The 24770-nt window shown below is 38.7% G+C and overlaps 2 protein-coding genes across 2 annotated transcripts; both read right to left on the bottom strand.

Annotated features, from left to right (window-relative positions):
• Positions 1–78: 78 nt before the first annotated feature.
• LOC103974134 (transcriptional corepressor LEUNIG) lies at positions 79–12654 on the bottom strand. Its single transcript, XM_009388895.3, has 19 exons — positions 12546–12654; positions 12200–12413; positions 11729–11826; positions 11527–11636; positions 9081–9422; positions 8896–8981; positions 8534–8621; positions 8390–8465; positions 8027–8076; positions 5746–6060; positions 5437–5616; positions 4560–4802; positions 4353–4470; positions 4108–4217; positions 3840–3989; positions 1679–1834; positions 1426–1542; positions 886–1092; positions 79–523 (listed from the first exon to the last, which is right to left on the bottom strand). Exons 2-19 carry the CDS (start codon positions 12229–12231, stop codon positions 380–382), a joined length of 2622 nt encoding a protein of 873 aa, XP_009387170.2. The 5' UTR covers positions 12232–12413; positions 12546–12654; the 3' UTR covers positions 79–379.
• Positions 12655–21044: 8390 nt separating this feature from the next.
• LOC135678475 (indole-3-pyruvate monooxygenase YUCCA1-like) lies at positions 21045–24687 on the bottom strand. Its single transcript, XM_065191351.1, has 4 exons — positions 23073–24687; positions 22715–22963; positions 22375–22497; positions 21045–22082 (listed from the first exon to the last, which is right to left on the bottom strand). Exons 1-4 carry the CDS (start codon positions 23700–23702, stop codon positions 21885–21887), a joined length of 1200 nt encoding a protein of 399 aa, XP_065047423.1. The 5' UTR covers positions 23703–24687; the 3' UTR covers positions 21045–21884.
• Positions 24688–24770: the final 83 nt, after the last annotated feature.

The following is a 24770-nucleotide window of genomic DNA, read 5'->3' as shown; positions in this document are numbered from 1 at the left end:
TCGTCCATTGCTTCTCACGCAAGTTACAAAGAGAGCATGGCAACATAGAGAATGAAATGGGCTGACACACAAAGATCAGAAGGCCAGAAAAGAGAAGAATTTACCCATTGTTTTATACCACAATATAGACGAGGGCAACTCGATCGAGCCGCAATTAGTCGAAGCATAGCAGACGAAACAGCAATACGTGACTAAAATACAACACATGGTTAGTACAATATCTATTTAACCTAGTACCAGGTGTTCCATAAGTTAGATGATAATATAACATGAGGTCTCATACCACAAAACACTATCCTTCTCTAACGACATGGTATACAGGACATCATAGCTTCTACAGCAAATTACCAGCAGCTAGCTTCTTGTTTCTGCAAAGAGGCTACTTCCAAAGCTTGACACACTTATCGTGACTCACAGATGCTATTACTCCAGTTACATTGGATGCTGCCAATGCTGCAATTAAACCTTCATGCGCAGAAGAGGGCATGGTTTTGTTCTCATTCATGTCCCAGAGTTCCAGCGCCTACAGAATTGATGACTTCAGTTAGTAGTCATTTGATCAATTACAATACAGAACAACAACAAACTATCTACAAGAGACTGAACCTCTCAGTAAATATCACTCAAGTCTTATTTGAGTAATTGTGTTCCTACAGTTTCAAGTGTGATCTCATGCCCATGCCGCCAACATTTATTAAAATTACATATATACAAATTCTTGGTAACAAGAAAGATAAATAATGCACAAATAGTATAATAATTAGTGATGGATATTAAGAATGGTGCAAATTGAATCAGAGGGCTACTTCACCTACAATCTATAAGACACATGATAGATGTATGGCTAAATGTTAGTGGTGCGAGTAATTTAAGCATTAAACTCGCCTGGTAGCAACCAATCACAAGCAATGATGGATAGCTGGGGTGAAAAACACATGAGTGAAACTTAGTTCCACTACAATTCAACTCCTTTATGCATTCCCCGTCGCTTCCCAAACCAAGTGACCATATTCGGACTGAGTCTTCGCTAACAGAAGCCAGACGATCACCCGAAGAGTTCCAGCAGATCGAAATAACATGTTTTGTATGTCCCTGTAGTTGAACAGTGATGTCAACAAACTAGAATGCTGTTTAGACCTCACAGCAAAGGTGTTAAAAATCAAAGTAAGGCTACTGATCCATTCTTTGCTGATTAGATAAATATATTAACAGCAGTACCAAATGATCAAGAAATTATGGATGGTAGGAAATGAAAATTTGACAATCTGGAGAACCATAAGTTATTACTCAGGAAAATGCATGCTTGATTCTCAATTTAATAATCCTCACTTGTGAAATCATCTTGTGATTCACGTAAGATATTAATAAAAGAACATGATGTACTGCTTCCATTGCATACCTAATGTTCCAGATAAGACAACCAACCTGTAGCAAATGCCTGCGAGCTTGTGTCTCAACATCTAGTATGCCTATGGTGTTCTCAGCGGCTGCAGCAAGAAACCTACCGTGACGAGGTTGAAACCTCATTTGAGTTGTTCCACCCTGCATGCACAATGAAAAAAAAAAAAAGTTAGCTAGCCAGCAGAAGAATCTTTGCACCATGTTGTCCACAAACTCTTCAGGGGTTGCATTTGACAGAAACAATTGAAGGCAAAAAAAAGAGACCACTGTTTCATACCGGAAAAACTCTGGCACAGTTACCATTGTTTATACTCCAGTAACGCATTTCCCCATCACTATCACAGGAACAAATGAGATCCTCTTTACTTGGGTGAAAGTCAAGGGACATGACTGATGCAGAATGGCCAGTGAAAGTACGGAGGGAATAGCCTGGCTGTACATTGACATCATGTAGCCAAACAACTCATTAGAAATAACTCAACAAAAGATTAAAATCAGCAACATGACAAGAAAAATAAAATATTCACATTGTCCATGGTAATTGAAGAATCACAACATTTTTGCCTTTCAGAAGTTTCTCACAGCCAGATTGCTTCAGACTTGTACAGACAAGAATGCTGACACATTCATAAGACCATGGATGAGCATGAGTGTTGATTGGTTTTTACAAAAAGAAGTCATGACACTGTTCATGGTCCATGAGAATGAAGATTGTGATGACCAAAACTGTGGACAGAAAAATTTCCTACTACTTGACATCTGTGTTCAGGGAATTGCCATGTAGACTAGTTAAATGGACAATGAAAGTCAATTGTGGAGAAATTTCTCCGATCTGCTAATAATATGCTACTGGATGAATGAAGTGCCGAATTAATGTAGTACTTTTTCTTTCATAATTATCAAATAAATTTGACAGATTTTCCTACTTCATTCAAAGAAAAATGTACATGGATCACAATTCTGCTGTCCAGCCTCAAGCACAAACTTGGAGCCATCATGAGCATTTATTTATAAAATGTACCATATACCAATAAGATAGACAATTAAACCACTTGATTACAATCCTCATTGTTTTTTATAGTTGGTACACAGTTAATATTTATAGCAGATAAATCTATGGCATCCACCCCAAGGTTCCCTACATTTTATTAAATATAGGTATAGCATGTTTTGTCCTAGTTCCACAGAATTTCCTATGAAATACGAGGTCGTATCCATAATCTTGTCAAGCATTCAACCATATATGCCTGAATATACCATCCAAAAACAAGTATCATGCTACATCTTCCTGATCACTTGTTTTTGTACAAACTCTGACAAGAGATATATTTTGTAGTTTAGCAAAAACTCAATTGTCTTTCCAATAATGCCTTCGGCATTGACCCTTCTCCAGAATAAGCATATATTTATAATCTCAAACATCTGCATGTGCACCCAAGAATATGGCCTTTAAGTAGATGTGTGGTAGAACTTTAACCAGACCAGTATTTACCAGTCAGCACAGTATGGAATTGGCCCCTTGTCCACCGGCACATTGCCAAGGGTGTGCCGGACATACTTGTCATGGCATGAAACGATACTGATGCCCACTCAGCTGGCTACAGTATAGTTGGCATGAGTTAGCATGGCAATCCATGTGTGCACGCTGGTCCATCATACTTAAGCACTCACATGATTTGCTAAATCCATTCCAAGATGGTAAATAATATGCTTCCTCCGAGTCAGTACAGACCATCTGCGGAACATCTCCTATTTAATAAATCAAGAAAAAAATAGTTCTAGTGGTCATGTCTGAAATTGCATCCAACAGTTGTACTACAAGAAAACAGTGTGAATGTCCATCTGAGAGATACCAATCACAGACGACCTTTATATATGAATAAAAGCATACAAGTGTCAATAATATTTACTACAGCATTGTGGTTGCTTTTGACTTTTGTTAACACTATATGGATAACATCGGTGACCTACTATCATCAGAAAATAAACCTTCCATTATTTTTGCAGTCACTAGATTTAGTACAAGTATAAACATCAAATTGAAAGCTTGGCAGAAACCTACTAATTTTTATGGCACAGTCTTTCATATATTCAGCTATTTGCGTATATTGTCCCAATCTAATCGAACCCACTAGCCTAATAACTTTTACAGAGTCATCTAGAAACATCAACCAAATACTCTTTGAGTCCAAGTTATTACAGGCAACTCAGATTTTCTCATTATACATCTTGTAAGATCTCAAATAATCAGCACAAAAGTTTTCCCACAAGAAGTGATGAGATAATATAACAGTGTTTGTAAGAAGAGATGGATGTACATAAACAAACATCTTAAAATATTCCCAACATGCCAATAATGCCATCCAAATGACAAAAGAGATGTTTTTAGATGAAAGTGTTGCATTAAAGCATGAAAAAGTGAAACACTTGATACTAACATTATCAGCATCCCATACTCTGACAGTCTTGTCAAATGAGGATGTAGCTAGGCGTGGCATGCTAGGACTAAACCGAACATCAGTAATCAGCAGTGTGTGTTCCTCCAATGTAGATTCGTTCTTTAAGGTATCAGCATGCCACAAAACAGCCTGCAGGATGGGATCAAATGCCTTAAATAGCTTCTTAAAGTATTTTGCTACCAAGATGGGAAAGAGTTGATTCATAATTAATAAGAAATGGTTGGTGGGCCATCAAGTTGCTTTTGACCTTTTTATCATGGCCTCCGGTTGCAAGGAGTTTTCCATCTGAGGAAAAGTGACAACAAACAACTTTATTTGTACTTGCTCTGGCTGATTTGATCTCGGTAAATGGGAATCCTGATAGAGCAATTGCTGACATCAGACAGAGAGCAAACTGACCAGGGACACAACATTTTCTTATCCTAACTATCCAGATGTAAGAAACACAAGGCAGTAAAAACTAGGCAAAAAAAAAGAAGAAATATATAGCACCTTTTGTAGCAACTATAGAATGACCAACCAAATCTCTTGGATCAGTATCATCATGAGATAGAAATGACTCTACATTGTCATCTAAAGATGCATCCTCCACAAAGCGATCCATGTCAGCCTGCAAGTCAACAACTTTGACATCCTAATGTTAAAATCAATCTGTGCAAAATTGATTAATTAGCAACAAATATGTTCCTGAATAATTACCAATTGGTTGGCTGAAGATGTCAAAGCACCCGTCGCATCACCAAACATAATCATAGGCTTAGATGACCCACCATTATGTTGCAGTTGTGTCATTGAAATCATATCTCCTGGCGTATGAGTGGATGGGGTTGAGGGTGCAGAGCTTGGAGAAGGTCCAGCAGTATTTGTTGTTCCTGTGCTATTGGCAGGACCTGAGGATGACACAGGCTGCTTCCGCTTCCGGCCACTTTGATTGTTTGAGGTCTACAGTCCGTTAAAAACTAGTTGCTAAAAGTTAGGGAAAAACATTAACATTTAAAGACTGAAATGTATATGAAAATTTGTGACTCGTCTAGAGCAACAGTCTCATGACATAATAAGTTTGAAACAAAATGTATTAACCTACTAGTATACCACATTCGACCACAGTAGCATGGCCTTCTATTTTTACAAGGATACCACTGACATGAGAAATTGTTGGTACCACGTGATTGTTGGCACTTGCCAAGCAATAAAGGCCACTGCAGCATGGCTTAAAAGGTTGTGTGCATGAACTTGCCAAGAAATTGTTGGCACCACGAGAATGGCCAACAAACTGAAGATAATCCCTATGCTCAACTCATTAGTGAAATAAAGACAAGACAAACATTATCACAACCAAGTGAGAAGTGCCAACAGAAATCAACTAATCAAGTGAAATCTCTCACTGAACACATCAAAATCTCAAAGTGACAATCTCTTCAGACATTTTTAACATGTTATCTTGTAGTGTCACAATCTGATCAGATTTCTTACATATGTAAAAATCTTCAGAACCTTTAGCTAATGCAAAAATAGAACACTGACAACAAAAGCAAATAATTTTTATGTTAATACCAAGGTAAGGTAAAAGATATACCTGATCAGTCCCTCTAAATGAATTTGACATGCTTCCATCAACCATCATATTGGCTGTTCCAAGTTTTTCTTGATTAAGGTGATTTGAGTTTTGTGATTGTTGACTTGAAAGAGAATGTTGTTGAAGCTGCTGTTGCTGACTGTTACTGCTTTGTTGCTGTGGTTGTAACTGAGCTACTTTCTGTTGCAAATACAAAGAGAAACAAAGTTTATACAGCTGAAGTTATTATTTCTATTCATGCATAAGTTACACAGTGAAGTGATGAACAACTAAAATCATCCCAAAATTTGAAGGAAAAAAAAAGCAGACCTTCATTAACAAATCTGAATCAGTGCGAGACATCACAGGGTTTAAAGTTTGCATGGGAGATCCCGCATTTGGAATGACATCATTAAGAGCATTTGACTGGCCATCCTTTCCCAAGAGCATGTTCTTGTTGTTCAAAAGCATTCGTAGCCTTCTGTTATCAATATCAGCAGCTGATGGGGAACTCAGATTTTGCTGTGCCTGAAGCAGTAGCTGCTGTTGATGGGGACTTAGAAACTGAAGTTGATGAACCGACTGAGGTGACTGCATAAATGTTCTTTGCTGTTGCAAAATCCCCGAACGAAGTTGATCTAGATCCTATAGGTTGAAAACAAAATAAATAACAGTTGACATATTTTGCATTTCCAAATTACTACCCAAAGCCCTACTCAAAATGCCTAATAAGAACATTAAGCTAAGCTGAATGCTTAATCCAACGTAACATCGACAACAAGTAGATGTGTTCATGCCGCAATGTATACAATGACAATAACAGCAATAAAACCGTAAGACCCAACTATCTGGGGTCAATTACTTGGATCTTTTGCTATCATTAAGATCTGCAAAAAGTTATATATATTTATTTAAGTCTAGAGTATTTAAATCTTCATTTATAGTTTCTATTAAGGTTGTTTTAGGTCTTCCTCTACCTCTTCTGTTACTATTAATATTAATTATTTTACCTCTTCTAACTACTGCATCCATAGGTCTCCTAAACATATACTCATATCATTTTAAATAATTCTCTTTCATTTTATCCTCTATTGGAACAATACCTAATTGTTGACGAATAAGAATATTTATTTTCCTATCATTCGTAGTAACTCCACACATCCATCTCAATATTCTCATTTCGCAATACAAACTTATTGTATATGATACTTTTTAGCTACCAACACTCGAAACCATAGTACACTACTGGTCTCATAATAGTCTTATAAAATTTTTCTTTTAATCGCAAAGGTATCTAATGATCACACAAAATTCCTAATGCCTATCGTCATTTTAACCATCTTATTTCTACTCTATGAATAATATCTTCATCAATCTCTCCATCTTGTTGAATAATTGATCTAAAATACCTAAAACTTTTACTTAAAAGAAATTCTAATCTATCCAAGTTAACTATATTCTCATCTATTCTTAGTATTACTAAAATTACATCTCATATATTCAGTTTAGTTCTGCTTAATCTAAATCTTTTAGTTTCTAAGGATTGCCTCTACAATTCAAGTTTATAATTAATTCCACTTAGGCTTTCATCAACTAAGGCAATATCATTAGCAAATAAAATACACTAGGAAGGTCTATCTTGTAAATAACGAGTAAGTTCATCCATTATTAACATAAAAAAGTAGAGACTTAAAATGGATCCTTGATGTAATCCTATTCTAATAGGGAACTCACCAGACATACTTCTTATAGTTCTAATACTATTAGTTACATTATCATACATATCCTTAATACCATCAATATAATTAATTGATACATCTTTCTTTTCTAAAACCCACCATAATATATCTCTAGGAACTCTATCATAAATTTTCTCCAAGTCTATAAAAACCATATGCAAATCTTTCTTTCTCTCTATAATTTTTCATTAACTGTCTTAGTAAATAAATAACTTCTACGGTTGATCTTTCAGCATAAAACAAAATCGATTTTCAAATATATTTGTTTCAAGCATTATCCTACTTTCGATTACTTTCCCAATGTTTCATAGTATGACTTCTGATTTTAACTCTTCTATAATTAGAACAGTTTTGAATGTCACCATTATTCTTGTAAATTGATACTAAAAAAACTCTTTCTCTATTCATCAAGTGTATTTCTGAATCTCATAATTTTGTTAAATAAGTTATTTAACCAAGCTATTCCATTCATCAAGTGTCTACATCATGCTGCGATGTATACAAAAACATATAACTTTCTATGTCCATGCCATTGTGCACACATGAAAATATAAGTAGATGAATACATACAAGATACCTAGCATGTAACATAAACAGATACATTTAACAGTATCAGAGATGGCAAGAAACTTCAGTTCAACATGACAGACTAAAGTACAGTAAGCTACAAGGAGGAATGAGAAATGCAAAGATCTTTCAAATTAAACAAGTTTAATGAAGCAGGCCAAGTGCTCACTGACATAAGAACACACACGAGAATAAGTAAAGCACATATTGCAGTTATCAAGGAAATGCGTATCTTATTTACAAGAAACAAATAAAAACTAAATCAACAAGAATTAGGATCTTCCTATTCACAAAAGCAAACTTACAGTCAGGGGCCAGCCTTTCAGAGTCAGATTGTTTCCAGCCTGATTGGCACCTGCTAACAGAACACAAACAGTGAGTGCATAAGCCCTACAGCTGCAAACACTGTTTAATGTAAATGATGTTTGGACATTGTGCAATAAAACTGCCACTTAATGAAACTCAACAAATAGAACATTGGCTTCCACACACCAAACATCATGGACCCTCCATTTTAACGCTAGAAGTTCTGTGGCTCAAGCGGCATATTAATACAGAAGGGCGTGCAAGTAAAGGATCTAGAGATGAAAGATAGAGACAGCAAAAAGAAAACCAAAAGCATAATATTAAAAAGAACACTAAAGTAAGTTGATTTTGGGAAATACTACCTGGAATTCCAATTAATGAGCCATCAGGACCTGAAGCTCTGGGGCTTAAAGCTGGATTAATCTCACTCTTTATGTCCTGTCCATATTACAATTACAAAATCAGTAATAAATTGTGAAACAAAATTGTTTTAATAAAAAAACAACCTGCGATGACCCAGGAAGCTGTTGATTCCTAGCCTGAACCAGCTGCAGAGGCCCTGATAGACCACCAGCCGAACCATGCAAAACATGCCTGAATTGGAAGTATTCCATGACAAATCTCAAAATCTATTTACAATGCTTTATATCTAAGATCAAGTGCCAGCAAGAAGATTCGCCAGTAGATAGGGTTTATGAATGCATAGGTACTGAACAGCGTGATTAGCAGTAGGTATATCATAACAATCCACATGGGCCTTTGGTGCCCATGTCTGCGCTCATATGGCATTTACATTATCCAACTATAGCAGAAAAAGTTTAATGCATGCTGGGCAGATGGTCATTTTATCTATGCAAAGTGAGCGTACCCTAAAGGTTGTCCAGGATTTGGAGCTGACTTCAGCATGGGAGCATGGTTTGGGTCCATGACCTGACCCACATTGTCACCATACCTCTGCAAAAAGAAATAACAAATGATCAATAAAATCAATCCTATACATACCAGGGAAGACAGCCATCTCAGAGGAAATAACTTAATAGTCTGGATTAGTACCTTAATTGATTGATCATCTGGAGAATCCCTTTGAAGTGGCAACTTCAGCCGTTCTTCATACATTTTTGTTGCTAAGACATTAACAGTTCCGGAATTCTGGCGCATCAAAGTATCTGTACCAACAAGCCCACTGGCACTGCCATTCAAAAGCTGAGATCCCTCTCTTCGTTGTGGCTGTTGTTGTTGTTGCTGATGTTGCTGCTGTTGTTGTGCCTGTCTCTGTAACAAAAGTTGTTGAATTTGAATATGTTGTTGTTGTTGTTGTTGTTGCTGTTGCTGCTGCTGCTGCTGCTGTGGAGACAGTTGTTGCTGTTGCTGCTCCCTTGCTTTTAAATGCTGAGTCTAGCATCAAAAACCAATATGGATGCTTAGAAAAAAAGAAAGAGCATGGGCAATCCATTCAAAGAATCAATACTTTATTCATATGTCTATATATGTTGGATTCCAGAAGATGGTGGCAGTCATATGCTGTTGCATTTTCGTCATGTCACTTCTTATTTGAAAATTAAGTGTGAAAATTTTTTCTAAACGAATTTGTCATATTGGAATTTATTACTGTGTTGTTGTCCAAACCCTGGACCTCGCATGCATTGGCGGGAGCCTCATGCCATGGGCCACCCTTATTCTTATTGCTTTGTTGTGTATAAACAATTATTGTTATTGATGCTGCCATATTGCATTTAAATTTGGGTCAGGCGTCATAATACAACCTAATTGTTGGGACTGAACCACAAAAACACTTATGAAACTGAACTAGGGGCAAACAAATACAATAATTAAACATTCTAGAGACCGGCAGCAGCTGTGAATATCCTTCTTATACACCCTTCATCATCTCAAAATCAAGTGCCTAAAGCTTTTTTGATAGTGTGACAGTAGTGGAGAAATCTATATCATGAGCTTGCAAAGTAACCATTCTTAATTAGAAAGGATATATCAGTCCTTTTGACCATAATAAAGAAAGACTTAAGGTCCATTTTAGTCCCTGTAATTTTGGTCATGGACCACTTAATTCCTTATGGTTTCCTCAAATCTAAAATAACCCTTACATTTTTTGAAACGTAACATCTAAACCCCTCCCGTCAAGTCTGAGTTAACAGATATTAGAGCCTGCTTTCGTGACATGTTAACTCGCAATAAACCATTAATATAATAACACGTATAACTTAAGTCTAAAAAAGGATTAAGGCCCATTTTAACCCCTGTGGTTTTGGCCATAAACAACTTAAGCCCTTATGGTTTATTCGTGTCTAAAACAACCCATATATTTTCAAAAACATAGCATATAAACCCCTTCCGTCAAGTCTAAATTAACAGATATTAGAATCTGCTTGTATGACATGCTGACTCATAATAAACCATTAATATAATGATACATGTAACTTAAGTTTAAAAGAAAAACTAAGACCACCATCAATGCCGGGAGGAGACGTCGTTGTGGAAGCAACCACCAGCAACAGCACCAAACTGCTGCTGCCTAGCAGGGCATCGTATGCATGCAGCCTCTCCCGTGTTGACGACAAGCTCAGGAGCTTCCAGTCCTACCTTAGGTGGATGTGCGGCGATTAGTCCGACACTATGCATATAGTGGTCTCTTGATCCCTCTTCCTCCTCCAAGCGTCTTCATCACCACCGCCTCTCACTTTATCCTCTCCTGCGCCCCCACCCACCGTGCCTATGACACTATGCACATAGGTCTCCTGGTCCAGCTCTCCCTCACCTTCGCCTCCAGCCCCTCCTACCTCTGCCTCTCCGCCTTCATCCGTCGCTACGGTCTTCGCCACTTCCTCTTCCTCGATAAGATAGACCTTAACCCTTTTTTAAATTTAGATTACACGTGTCATTATATAAATAGTTTATTGTGAGTCAACATGTCACGTAAGTGAATTATAACGTCTGTTAACTCAAACTTGACAAGAGGAGCTTATATGCTACGTTTTTAAGAATATATGAGTTATTTTAGACATAAATAAACCATAAGGGCTTAAGTAATCCATGACCAAAACCACAAAGGCTAAAATAAACATTAACACTTTTTTAAACTTAAATTACATGTATCATTATATTAATGGTTTATTGTGAATCGGCATGCCACGTAAGTAGACTCTAACGTCTGTTAACTCAGACTTGACGAGACAGGCTTATATACTATATTTTTTAAAATATAAAGATTATTTTAGACAAGAATAAATCATAAGGATTTAAGTGGTCTATGACCAAAATAATATGAGCTAAAATGGATTTTAACCCATAAAAAGAGGGTTTTCATTTGCCAAAATTACCAACAAAATAAGACATCCCAGAATCCTAACAAGCTCCTAAGTTTGCACTAAAGACAATAAAATCATCGTAAACAGAGAAATACCATGTAAATGAAATATTCTTTGGTCAAAGCTTCACGGATCTTCAAGACCGCATAATGGGAAGCAAGAACAAAGAATCTTACCTCTATGTACGAAGCAGCAGCATCAGAGTGTTTTTCGTTTGTCCTTGCAATAAATATATCCCAGAACACAGACCACCATTCAAACAGAAAACCACCAGGGGCATCAATAGCTGAAAGAAGGGTAAAACCAGTGCTCAATTTATGGATGGAAGAACCGGAAAGCATAAACACGACAAGTTCCATAAGATTCTCTGAAACCTACCCACTGGATCGGATGACACCTTGGCTTCAGCTTGAAAGGCCTTTGCAGCGGCCTGCAGGCCTCTCTTCATCAAATAGTCATAAATGTACACATCCAACCTGGTTTCCAGGTCATTAATAAGCGGCTTCGATATCAGCAAAACCTCCGATCTTTGCATCCGCAAAGGAAGGAAGAAGAAGCAAAGGTGCGCAGAGAACACGAAGAACAAAGAAATATGGTTCACCGTGAAACATATGGAAAGAGCACAAAACCGATTGCGTCAGGTAACGAAGCCAAAAGATCCAAAGAAAACCGAGTTCCTTTCCGGAAGGGAATCAAGGGAGAACATGAACACATCCAGCTGCTAAAATGCCCCCCCCCCCCCCCAAAAAAACAAACAAAAACAACCTAAGCGAGGTCAATCAAGAGAGTCTATCGTCCACAAAGCCCAAAAAACTCGTCAAAATTCGAGCAAAAGAAACAGTAGCTCACATCTTATCGGCCTCCCAATTGGTCTGCGACATGATTCCAGCACCGAGTACGCCCTTTTCCCGGCGCTCGAGGCTTGCGCGATCCACTAGCACCGAGATGTCACGCTGTCTCCACCCTTCTCTCCTCGCGCCTCGAACGGGATCCCATCAAATTAGCAAACCTCCTCTCTCTCTCTCTCTCTCTCTCTGTCTCTCTCCTTCCACCCACCCAAACCCTAGAGATAACAGAAGTAATAACCAAAGGAAATCTATATAAATAAAAGAGAAAAGGGGGGAAAGAGTTTAAAGAAAAATAAATAAATATATAACATAAATAAAATTCAATTTTCATGGCAAGGCAGCTTTACCTCTCCTTTGGTATGATTGGAAACACAGAGATCTTGAAGAGAAGTAATCTATGTGTATATATATATATATATATATATAGGGTGGAAGAATAAATGAAGTGAGTTGCAAGAGATTGACCAGAATATGATTCTTATTCCTCCAACCACTACCATTTGGACAAGGTTGAGACACGTTAATGTGCCAAGTGTGTAGACGGAGTGGCCACATAGTAACAGGTCAGCTTGATCTTATCCTTGAAGCAACTTTAATGGTGGTTTGGCACAAAAGATGATGCAAATCATCATCGATTATTCCTTCATTACCTTTTTTTCTGTGTCATGGATCATTGATTATTTCATGAAAATACCAAAGAGAGAGAGAGAGAGAGAGAGAGAGATTTTAGATGGGTCTCATTATAAATGGATTTCATATGGCAATATGTTATGGAGTGATTCAATTTTGACTTTGACAAATGGGTAATTGACTGTCCGAATTATAGTCGTTTGGGAGACAAAGTCAATTGACAACCTTAAGACAAGTAATTCTTATCATTTTATTTTTTTCCGTTTTATTATTATTCCTCCCAAAAAAAAAGGTATAATTAGATCCATTTTTATATTGGGGACTACTATATATATATATATATATATATATATATATATATATATATATATATATATATATATTACAAGATTACGAGTCTAATATATCACCATAATAAGTTTTTTAGATATAAAATTATTAAAGAAGATCTCAAGCTTTCAAGTCTTAAGAAGTGAATATAAGACATTTGTGATGATATATTCCGTACACTGAATAAAATGCATCTTTTTGAAACTTTTTCATTCTAACAATAATAACTCACAAGTCTCTTCGATAGGAAATATATGGTACATAAAATACAAATCCTAATATCTTATTGAAAAAATTATTATAGTGAAATAATTTTTTTCCCTAATATGAAAATGAGTTTCTCATCAAAATATAAATTTATTACCAAAAGTAAATTTTAACTAGAGTAGTATAAATAGTAGAACAATGAATCACTTTCAATTTTTATGTAAAAAATTCAATACGAAAAAAACTATATAACCCACTTCAAACTTTCACTATCACCAATAATAATAATAGGTTTATAATAAATCTTCTCCAGAATAACTAGATGATCATAATAACTCCTAGACTTGCGACGATCCACTTGGCGAATTCCGACGAGCTTCTTTTGGCAAGCTCCTGGACTTCTCGGATTTGTTCCCGCAGAACCTCCGACCGGACTTCCGTCGAGCTCTCGAACTCCCAACGTGATCATAGTCTTGACTCCGACGCAACTCCTGCTACATGTCTTTCTTCCATCGTAGTTAATCATGCACATGTAAAACAAAACTTCGATCGAGACAATTAATCCTAAGCAATTAACCAAGTTGTTCGGCATGTCATTGGTCCCTCGACGCTTCGTCTGATTCTTCAGCGCATCGTCCTCTCCTACAACCTATTGCCCAATCAGTCAGTTGACTCCACAACTCCGATATCCTTGGCATAATACTTGCTCTTCTTGGCCCGATGCCCGAGTCCACGGCCCGAAGCCTTTTGTCGATACGTCGACCGATCCACCGGCCCGACTTCTAATCTTCTGACATGTTCCTCCGGCATAACATGATTTTTTCTGCTTTAATTGTCTCATCCTGATCGAAGCATCCTACGTCACTCAAAACGCAGATTAAAATATAAACACATATCAAGTTGTTTCATCATCAAAATACGGGATTCAACAATCTCCCCCTTTTTTATCATGACAACCACTTGATGATGGAGTTAACCTTAACTCCCGGAATTTAAACAAACTCCCCCTATCAATATGTCATATTGATAAAACCTCGAATTCAAGTCATTGCAATATTCATCATGAATACTTGCAACACGTCATCATGAACATATGCATAAACTTATGCATAACATGTTATATCATCAACATACTTCTCCCCCTTTGTCATCAACAAAAAAGAGAAGTACAACTATTCTTATGTTTGTAATATAAGTTCAACTCATTGCATGAAAAACATAATATTAAATTTTTATCATCATGCAATCTAGTAATTTTATAATATTTTAGAACTTGCAAGCTAGCAATTTAGAGATGTTCAAGAAAGCAACCTTGCTTCTTGAAATATGTAAGTTTTACAAGCTAGCAAATTCAAAGATATGTAAGTTGGCATATTTGCTTTTCTTGAGATAGGCACGATAACACATTTTTGTATTTTCTTGATGTTTCAAGCTAGCAATTCTCGGTGATGTTGAAGATAGCAATTTCTTCTCTTTTGATAAGTATAATTTTTGCTTTCTTTTTGAATTGTGCAAGCTATTTCCCCCTTAGTCATTGTAAAAAAGAAGAGAAGACCCTTTATGTCAATTTCTAAATCATGATAAAGGTGAGTAATCATTCTTTTTTCAAAATTCCATAATTGAAATAAACCTTGAATTCAAATTAAGGCAATTTTAATCATGATTCACATCATATGCAATACATCACATAAAAAGCATAAGTATTGCATACATCATTTTAGCAACAAATCGTAGCATTTCATCACATGGCAAGATATTAGCAAGTAAAATTAAGATGCAAGTTATAGATATCTTAACATGATGCAAACATGGTATATGCCAATCATAGCATTTCGATTATCAATTTACCATATATTTAGATGCAAGCTTCTTTTGATATCTTAACATATTTCAAATTCAAATATGGCACTTATAGCATTAATTCATATATTTCTCATTCAAATATAGCACTCATAGTATCAATTCATATATTTCTCCCCTTTTGTCATCAACAAAAGGAGAAGTAGCTCTAGCTATTTTAAAAGATATACAAGTTTTTGTAACATGAAGCTAGATTTTCATCACAATGTATATGCACAAAAGCATAACAAGATTCTTAAGTTCAATCATGACAATTCAACACTTGCTTCTTGTGCAAGATTGCACTTTGCTTTTGTTTGCATGTTCTAACTAGCAAAAGCTTTCTCCCCTTTGTTTTTGTCGAAAAAAAAGGGAAGAGTACAAGCTAGCCAGCATTTGCCTTGAGCTAGCAATCTTTCTCCCCCTATGTCATTACCGAAAAGAAGGGAGAAATCAATGGCAAAAATTTTTTAATCATTATACAAGCCAAATTACAAAATCATGTCATGATATCAAGAAAATTCAAGAAGGATATGATTCATTCGATAAATCCTTTTAATAGAGCAAAAGAATTATACAACCAAGGATCATGATTAAAATATATCAATATCATAGATCAAGTTATGATTCGTGATTCATCATAAAACAAATTAATTTTCAGTCATCTCATAAGGCTTTTAAAAATTTTTTGAAACATAGGAGAATGATTAATTTAAGCATGCAATGTTTCAATCAAATTCAAGTCATGAATACCAATACTTTCATATTGTGAGTATCAATTCATGAATACCAAAGATATTATTTGTGATTCCAATTTTGCAAGACCAAGATTATGATTTAGATAAAACTCATTCAAATCAAATCGTTAACTTGAAACTCATAATCAAGTCATCAAAATCAATTTCGAGATTCATAAAATATCATGAAATCATTAATCTCAATCAGATGGGAAAAGCATTTTTTAAGTGATTCTTTTTCATCTAAGCATGCCTTAGTCTTTATATGCCAAATCAATATAAGCATGAAAGTTCAAGACGTAAAGGCAAAATCTTATAAAACAACTCATCAAGCAAGATTTTAAACATCTATTTTCAAGCCAGATAAAGAGTAAGTCAAGGATTCAATTATCTCATGTCATGAATTCCAATAGGCATCTCAAAATATTAACATCACATTAAAAAGATATTTCAAAAAGATATATCAACATCATAGTCTTGACTCCGGTGCAACTCCTGCTGCATGTCTTTCTTCCATCGTAGTTAATCCTGTACATGTAAAACAAAACTTCGATCAAGACAATTAATCCTAAGCAATTAACCAAGTTGTCCGGCATGTCATTGGTCCCTCGACGCTTCGTTCGATTCTTCGGCGCATCGTTCTCTCCTGCAGCCTATTGCCCAATCGGTCAGTTGACTCCACAATTCCGATATCCTTGGCACAATACCCGCTCTTCTTGGCCCGATTGTAACATCCCTCATTTCTGAATTTTCGTATAAGTTTCTAGTTATAATGTAAGTATCTATTTTAAATTTGATAAAAGAGCCAAAGTATGAATCTGAGAACTTATTCATAAGATTTGGAGGATTTGTTAAAAAAAAATCTGAGGACCTATATGTAAACCCTAAGGACCTAATCATAAATATAATAAATACAAGGACTAAACTGTAAAATACATAAAATTACAAATCCCACCGATTAAGCCTCTCTGCCTTCGTTCATAAGGAACTAGAGAAGGCAGCTGCGTGGAAGCACAGGAGAAAGAAAGAAAGAAGAAGAGAAGAAAAAGGGGGAAGAAGAAAAAAAAAAAAATTTGGGGCTTTGAGGTTTCTTGCTCAAATCTTTTCATTTAAGGTCAAAATTCTCAAAGGCAAATATTCTAACCCTATCCTACAGAAGTATTAGTCTATATTCCTATATTGATTCTGAAAGATTTATGCTTAGAATCTGATATTTCTCTCTTTGGACATAAAACCAAGGATCTGAAATTTTTTCGATAAACTGACCCCTATACACTATTTCAGCCATAATTTTTAGCACCAAATGTAGATTTAGACAGGACCTTATTCATTTGAAATTATACTCTTATATCTTTCTTTTGACACTGATTTTGTAGATTTTGGACACCGAATACTTACCCAAACGTCTATTTCAAATGAGCCTATAGATACTGTAGAACAGGGATTAAAATTTTTGACCTTTTGATACTAAAATACCTATAAGTCCCTGTTGAAAATTCTGATTTGTACCAAACTGATTTCGTTCGAAACTAGACTTGTAGACCTTTCTTTTAACATATAGATTGAAAATTTTAAAATTCAAATGCCTACCCTATTATCTGTTGAATCCGACCCTATGAATTCTGCAAAACAGTGATTTTGTTTTTGACCTTGTGTTACCAAATCAAAGGTAACTCCTTGTTGGAAACCATGATTCATACGAAACTTGTTTCAATAGAAAATAGATTGATATATCTTTTGACAATAGCCTTCTTGAGGGTATTGGAGCATAATTGATAATCTGAAGTATTTATCCAATGAGCCTCTCGAATTCTGTCAGAAATCGAGCTTTGATCGATTTCGTATCTTCTGTTTTTGTTCGTTTGGAAATAGATTTTGTTCAGTTCCCTTCACTCAATTGCGGCTTATATTAATGTTTGAATTCTCATTTGCTCTTGTCTATAAATTATTACCATTCCTGAACATATTGTGTAACGTTTATGCTATATCACATTGACTTATATAGGCACAGGTATAACCCATTGTTCCGCATTTGCTTTCAATGTGTGCCTATTCTAGTTTCATTCCTTTGGATATCGAATTCATCTAACCTTCTTATTTGAATTGAGTTGTATGTGATTGCTTGGATTCCATATGTGCCCTTGCTTTTAATTCCTTTCAAATCTGAATATAATTGTGAAAGATTATTGCTTACTTCGGATTGACTCGTAAAGGCACATGTATGTTTTGTTGTTCCGCGTGTGCTTCCGATATGTGCTATTCATTGTTCATACTATCCTTTTGTACTCTGATGTTTGTAGGATATTGTGAACCTTCGCTAGAAATGGTGAAGGGAGTTATGCATAGAGCCTGAGATGCTCTGTCGGCCCCTATGACTTCACTCAGACGTGGGTGGATGGAGCTCCCAAACGTGGGAGACCTCCCAGACGTGAGAGACTTATGTTTGGTGGTCATTCAGAAATAGATGTACCATATTATGTTATGATCTCACTTCACCTTCTGTATGTTTGATATGATATCCAAAGCTTTGGTTATATGTTTCTGTATATGCTTTGGATAAGAATGATATGAATGCAACGTCAAAGACGACGTTTGAGCTTCTGTTTGGTATTTGTTATTGATATGCTCCGAAATGTTCCATATGCCGTTGATATGCTCTGGAACATTTCATACACCATTGATAAGCTCCGAAATGTTTCATTCATTATTGATATGCTTCGAAATGTTCCATATCCGTTGATATGCTCCGGAACATTTCATACGTCATTGATATGCTCCGAAATGTTCCATACGCCATTAATATGCTCCGGAACATTTCATATGCCATTGATAAGCTCCGAAATATTTCATTTATTATTGATATGCTCCAAAATGTTTCGTTCGTTGCTGATATACTCCAATTACTCTATGCCCCATCTGTTATGAACTAAATATGTATGATTGAAATGACAATTGTGATTCTGCACCTAATGATATTACGTCTATGAATTCTTATATTCTGCCTTGCATTTTGAAACTTTATCTCTTTGGAAATTGTCCTCTTTTGACATGGATATGTTAGTCACTTGCTGAGCTTTATATGCTCACCCCGTTGTTGTATAAATTTTTCAGGATAGCTTGTCACTTGCTTAAATGTTAAGATTGGGCTGAGGCAATGGAAAGCTAAAAGATTTTGGGCAGATCTTTATTAGTATATATGTTTTTGTTGTATAAGCACATGCTGCATCTAATGAAATGTTGACGATGAATCTAAACTTGTGGATTTTGTAAAAGTTTAAAGGACCTCTCATGTTTAAGATTCTGGAATGTTAAGTTTAATTCGTGTAACGATATGAACTTATGGTAAACGTTGGTTTTATGATTGTACAAACTCCCACACTTGTGAATTTATGTTGTGGTTATTATTTTGGTGAGTTGGGTTCAAATTTTATGAATCATCGAGCGATGTGTTATATGTTTATGAACTACACAGGGTTTATAAATTTATGAATTTATGTTGTGGTTATTATTTTGGTGAGTTGGGTTCAGATTTTATGAATCATCGAGCGATGTGTTGTATGTTTATGAACTGCATAGGGTTTATAAATTTATAGATTATAGAGGTCAAGTTTTGATCTGAATGTTTTCTTAGTGACCTCAAATGCGTGATTGGATCCTGGATGGATTTGTGTTAAAAAATCTTTAATATTATTGATATTTTGAGGGGCGTGACACCGATGCCCGAGTCCACGGCCCGAAGCCTTCTGTCGATACGTCGACTGATCCACCGGCCTGACGTCCAATCTTCTGACATGTTCCTCCGGCACAACATGATTTTTCCTGCTTTAATTGTCTTATCCTGATCGAAGCATCCCGCATCACTCAAAGCGTAGATTAAGATATAAATACATATCAAGTGGTTTCATCATCAAAATACGAGATTCAATAATAATAACATCAAGAGCACAAATATTAGTTGAACAATAACATATCATCATCACCATACATGAATTTCATAAAAATAAAATTAGATTTTACCAAGTAAGTATTGCAAAAAGGTATCTCAGAGAGGACAAACCGCATATGGAAATCGTTAAAATCATAGAGCTTATTGCAATGATTCTTTACATAAAATTTGGACCAAAATCAATAAAGTTTTATCGCTTGATCATATAGAAAAAACTCAAAACTTTAACTTTCTTTCTCCTTTTCTCTCCCTTCTTATTCTACGTTTTCACCGATCGCATGCTTCTCTCTCATGCACGTCTCCACTTCCTCGTTTTATTTTAATAAATCAGATTGATCGTCCGATCCAAGCCCACCTATGGGTTGGACCCAACATATCTTTGGCTCATTTATCCTAGGTTGATAGTGTATATGATAAATTTTGACGAAATCATTATATTTTTTTTTTTATCAGGTGAAAGAATATTTCACTCTCGAAGTTTAAATTTGAAAACAAAAAAACAACATATAAATAAATATATCCTAATTTTCTAGTTATAATAACACATATCCTGATCCGTTCCAAATGAGGCCCCCCCCCATTTTATGGTCCTCGGCCCATATCAAGGAAGAGTATGCATTTCTACCTCACCGCGTCGTTTAGGGAAGACTTATCGGATCATTAGAAGTGATCGATCCGACCCGGATTTAATTTCAGGGTGACAACGAAGACGAACAAACATCCATAGATAGATCTGATACGGAATCGATCGGATTTAATCGTGATCGAACGAAGTGACATGCCAAAGCTATTTAAGTGGGGCCCATAGATAGATCCCCTCACCCACGGCACGTACACGTAGTTGCGGACACGACGCATGCAGCAAGCAGTCCGTGGTGCCAGCGTGGGGTGTCTCAATTCTCGTGCTGTCGATCGATGATGATCTTTGCGGATTTTTCCCCATTTTTCACGCCTATTCGGAGTGGGGAGGATTAATTGCTACGCATGGCTGACGCAGTGCATTCATTCTGATACGTACAAGCCAAGCATGCAGTGGGTGGTGGCAGTGCAGCCATAGGTAGCGCCCCATCATTGTCTAAATTATTCAGATAGGGACCGGGCAGGGAGTACCGAGGAGACTTTATTGGAGTTGACCTTTGTATTTTGAGGGTGTTCCATACAATGAAGCCACCGGCGATCGCCACTCAGGTGTACATCCATCTCCTCAAGCAATTACTCATCATTATAGCCGCTGCCGTCCCGTCGAGCTGATGACCTCCATCGACGACATCATCGACGACATGCATCATCATCAGTACAGGTCTAGCAATGACAAGGACATGCAAGTCAGCACACAAGATATCGGGCAAACGATGGGAGGAGTCATGGTGAGAAACTGCTCCTAAGAGATAGATCCCCAAGTAGTGGTATGGTGTGGTGTGGTGTGGTTGGGGGACTCAGAACACTGGTTAGAAATGAAGTGTCCCTTCTTTAGTGTTTCTGCTTCCATTAATTCACTGTCAGAGAGGTTTAACGTAAGAGACTGGCGACGCACTTCACCCAACAAAGCGTGACCTCTTCTTCTGCCGCATCTTCTTCAATGTGGAGAGTCATTGAAGGGAGCACCAGAGGATCACAAGGTTTCCCATGGTGTCATTTATTCCCCTGATAAGTCTGCCTTCTTCTCCAGCTCGCAGCTATGAATGCCGCGGCAGAAGCCAAAGCAGAAAAGGTCCACATCACTGTGCAAGCGCAGACAACCTCCGACGGAGTTCCTCCTAACGATTTCAGGCCACGGAAGGATCGAACGCCCCCTCCAACTTCTCTTGTTTTAGCATTCTCCGAGAGGCAATGCTTTCGTGCCAAGGAGACGACTTTGCCCGTTTCCACATCCCGGAGATATATATGTGTTGCATGCATGCAAAATTGGGTTTATGTACAGAGACGGAGAGCACGAGGTCTCGGTCGTCAGCTCATCCACCACAAGAAGAAGATGGAGGGAGCAGGCGGCCTCACCATCATTGCTTGGCCAAATGGTGGGAGGAGGGGTTGTTCCGCTGGAGAAGGATGTCCCTGGCGATGTTGAGAGCGTCATGGGAGGCTCCGAGGAGGCCGCGCCTGGTGAAGCCCACGCAGTAGAGTCCCTTCTCCCCTTTCCAACCTCCAGGGAACGGGTCTTTCGCCATGCCTTCCTTCGTGAACAGACCACCGTCGTCCTGCCATTGTTACAACAGCGTTTGCGCGCATCAATCACCACGATGTATGATTGCTAGAAGAGAACCATTTACTTTTGGACCCGTTATATATGTTGCATGGTACAGACTACCATCTCCACAACATATTAATGAACCAGAATCCATGGTTCCACACCACGGTCGACTGCTCCTGCGAGGAAGAAGGGGGAAAGAGACAAGGCATGCATGTGAAGCATTTATATATATATATATATATATATATATATATATATATATATATATATATATATATATATATATATATATATATTACCATGAGCCAGGAAGACACGTTGCTCCTGTAACCCGTCGCCAGAATAATAGCGTCGAACTGCTCTTCCATTCCATCCACGAACTTTGCTCCTCCTCTGGTTATCTCCTTCACCCCTCGCATCACCTTCGCACCCGTGAAAGCAACGGAAGAGAAATAGAACATTTAGCAATAACAACAGTCGAGCTCGAGAAAACTATATACATATATATTTGATGGAGATTTTGTCTTGTTCGTAAGAGTTTTCCGATTCACTTAATATAAGAATGATGCCAATAATAATGAGATGTAACGAGGAGGATGTATCAAATGCAGGGCATGCAGCGTGTGGGAAGGTCGTCACCTTGATGTTTCCTGATCGGATTAGGGCGAGGGCGCCGACGTCGAGGACCGGAGTCTTGCCGGCGAGGTTCTTGAGCTCCATGGGCCCCAGTTTGGGCCTCCGGAGGCCGAGCCGGTCGGTGTCGCCGAACATGAGATGCGCCATGGCGCACAGGAACTGATCCACCAGCCTCAGCGGCAGCCACCTGAGGAGCGCCATGGTTACTACGAACGTCGACCACCCTAACATCTCTCGGGGCAACACATGCACCTGAACACCAGCAGAACCGATCGGGACGGAGCATTACAGATGGTGGAGAAGAAAGATTGGGCTTATTATACAATGCGAGGGAGGATAGTCAGCAGAAGGGGAAGCTTACTGTGTTCCTGACCACCATGTGAGGCCTCGCGTCATTGCGGAAGAGGTCCAAGCTTACCTCCATGCCGGAATTCCCACAGCCGACCACCAACACCTTCTCCCCCCTGAAGTCAGCACCAGACCTGTAGGCACACGTATGGACGACGCGCCCGCCGAACCGCTCCATCCCCGGGAACTCCGGCACCACCGGCTCCGCGTTCTCGCCCGTCGCCACCACCAACCACCGGCTCACGAAATCCTCGCCGCCGCGAGTCCGGACTCTCCAAGCCCCGATTCCCCGGTCGAACGCCGCGTCCAGGACCTCGGTCCCGAACCGCGGCCGGATGCCGAATGCGGTGGCGTAGGATTCCAGGTAGGATATGAACTGATGCTTCGACGGGTACTTGGGGAACCCGTCGGGGAAGCCCATCAGAGGGAGCTCGCAGAACTGCTTCGGGAGGTGGAGGCGCAGGCGGTCGTAGGTGCGGTGCTGCCAGAGCGAGGCAACGCAACTCGACTTCTCGAGGACGGTGGAGGGGATTCCGACGTCGGCAAGGCAGGCCGCGACGGCGAGGCCGGAGGGGCCGGCGCCGACAATGAGGGGGCCAGGCAGCCATGTAGATGGGCTCGAATCAACCTCGGCTTCCCCCATGGAACCAATGTGCCCTCTCTTCTACTCTGTTTTCCCTCCTGCTTCTTTGGGTTCTTCCTGCGTTATGGCTGTGTTATGCTCAGGTTGTTCTATCGCTCTGTGAACGAGCGAGGGAGGAAGAGGAACCGGACGGGGTCTTATAGGGGTCGAGAAAGGATGAAAAGAGAGAGTGGATGTTTTGGAACTCGGGGTGTTCGCGCGGGGGGTTTAATGGGGGAGGTTTCTGCTTGCAGAACAGAGAAGAAGACAACGACGAGTGTGAAATGTGGAGATGCGTGAGAACTGAGGCAAAGGATTTGGTTCTTTCTCTCTCCCTAAATGGTTATTCTCTGCCGAGAGACGGAGAGGGTGGAGGATCTAATTGGGATTACGCAGGTGAAACTAATCGGAGGGCGTCGAACGCGAGGCTCCACTCTTCCTCATAATGTCTAGAGCGAGAGAGAAGACGGCAACGCGACCGTAAGGTTGATGATGAGTACATGATGCAGGGAAGAATCATCGAGCAGCGATTGCATCATTCATTAGCTAGCTAGTCGACGGGTCCTGTTGCAGATCGGCTGGCTGCAAGAGGAGATTGGATTTGGATTTGGATTTGGGCTACCGTTGCCTGTCACGTTCGTTCACGGTCAAATCCCCGGCCAAGGGGTTCAGAACACGGCACGTCCTTCGTGCCAGTGTTTTCACGTCGCCCAGCAAATTAATCATTAGTAACTCCAGTGGTGCTCACGCCGGGTTGCAGTCACCGAGGCTGTGTTGAGGAGAGGAGTTTTCGGTGACGAGCTTGACCTATCGGCGACATGGTTTCAGTGCCACTGCTTCTGGAACTGGGTGATGACGACGAGGGCTTCGTTTCGTCAAGCTCAGTTCGAAAGCTGGCAACAGCTGGACAACGAGGGCCTCGGGGAGCCGCTCAGTTCCACTGCTTCTGGAACTGGGTGACGACGACGAGGGCCTCGGGGAGCCGCTCAGTTCGAAAGCTGGCAACAGCTGGACAAAGGAATATAAAAGGAATGGATGTAAGTGCGATGGGGCCCAATGAGCACCCGACTTTATCCTTCCTTTCTATAT

The sequence above is a fragment of the Musa acuminata genome, chromosome BXJ1-1, assembly GCF_036884655.1.
Source record: "Musa acuminata AAA Group cultivar baxijiao chromosome BXJ1-1, Cavendish_Baxijiao_AAA, whole genome shotgun sequence".
In the NCBI taxonomy this organism is placed as follows: Eukaryota; Viridiplantae; Streptophyta; class Magnoliopsida; order Zingiberales; family Musaceae; genus Musa; species Musa acuminata.
The sequence above is the reverse complement of the archived record's forward strand: the minus strand, read 5'-3'. Positions and strand labels throughout refer to the sequence as shown.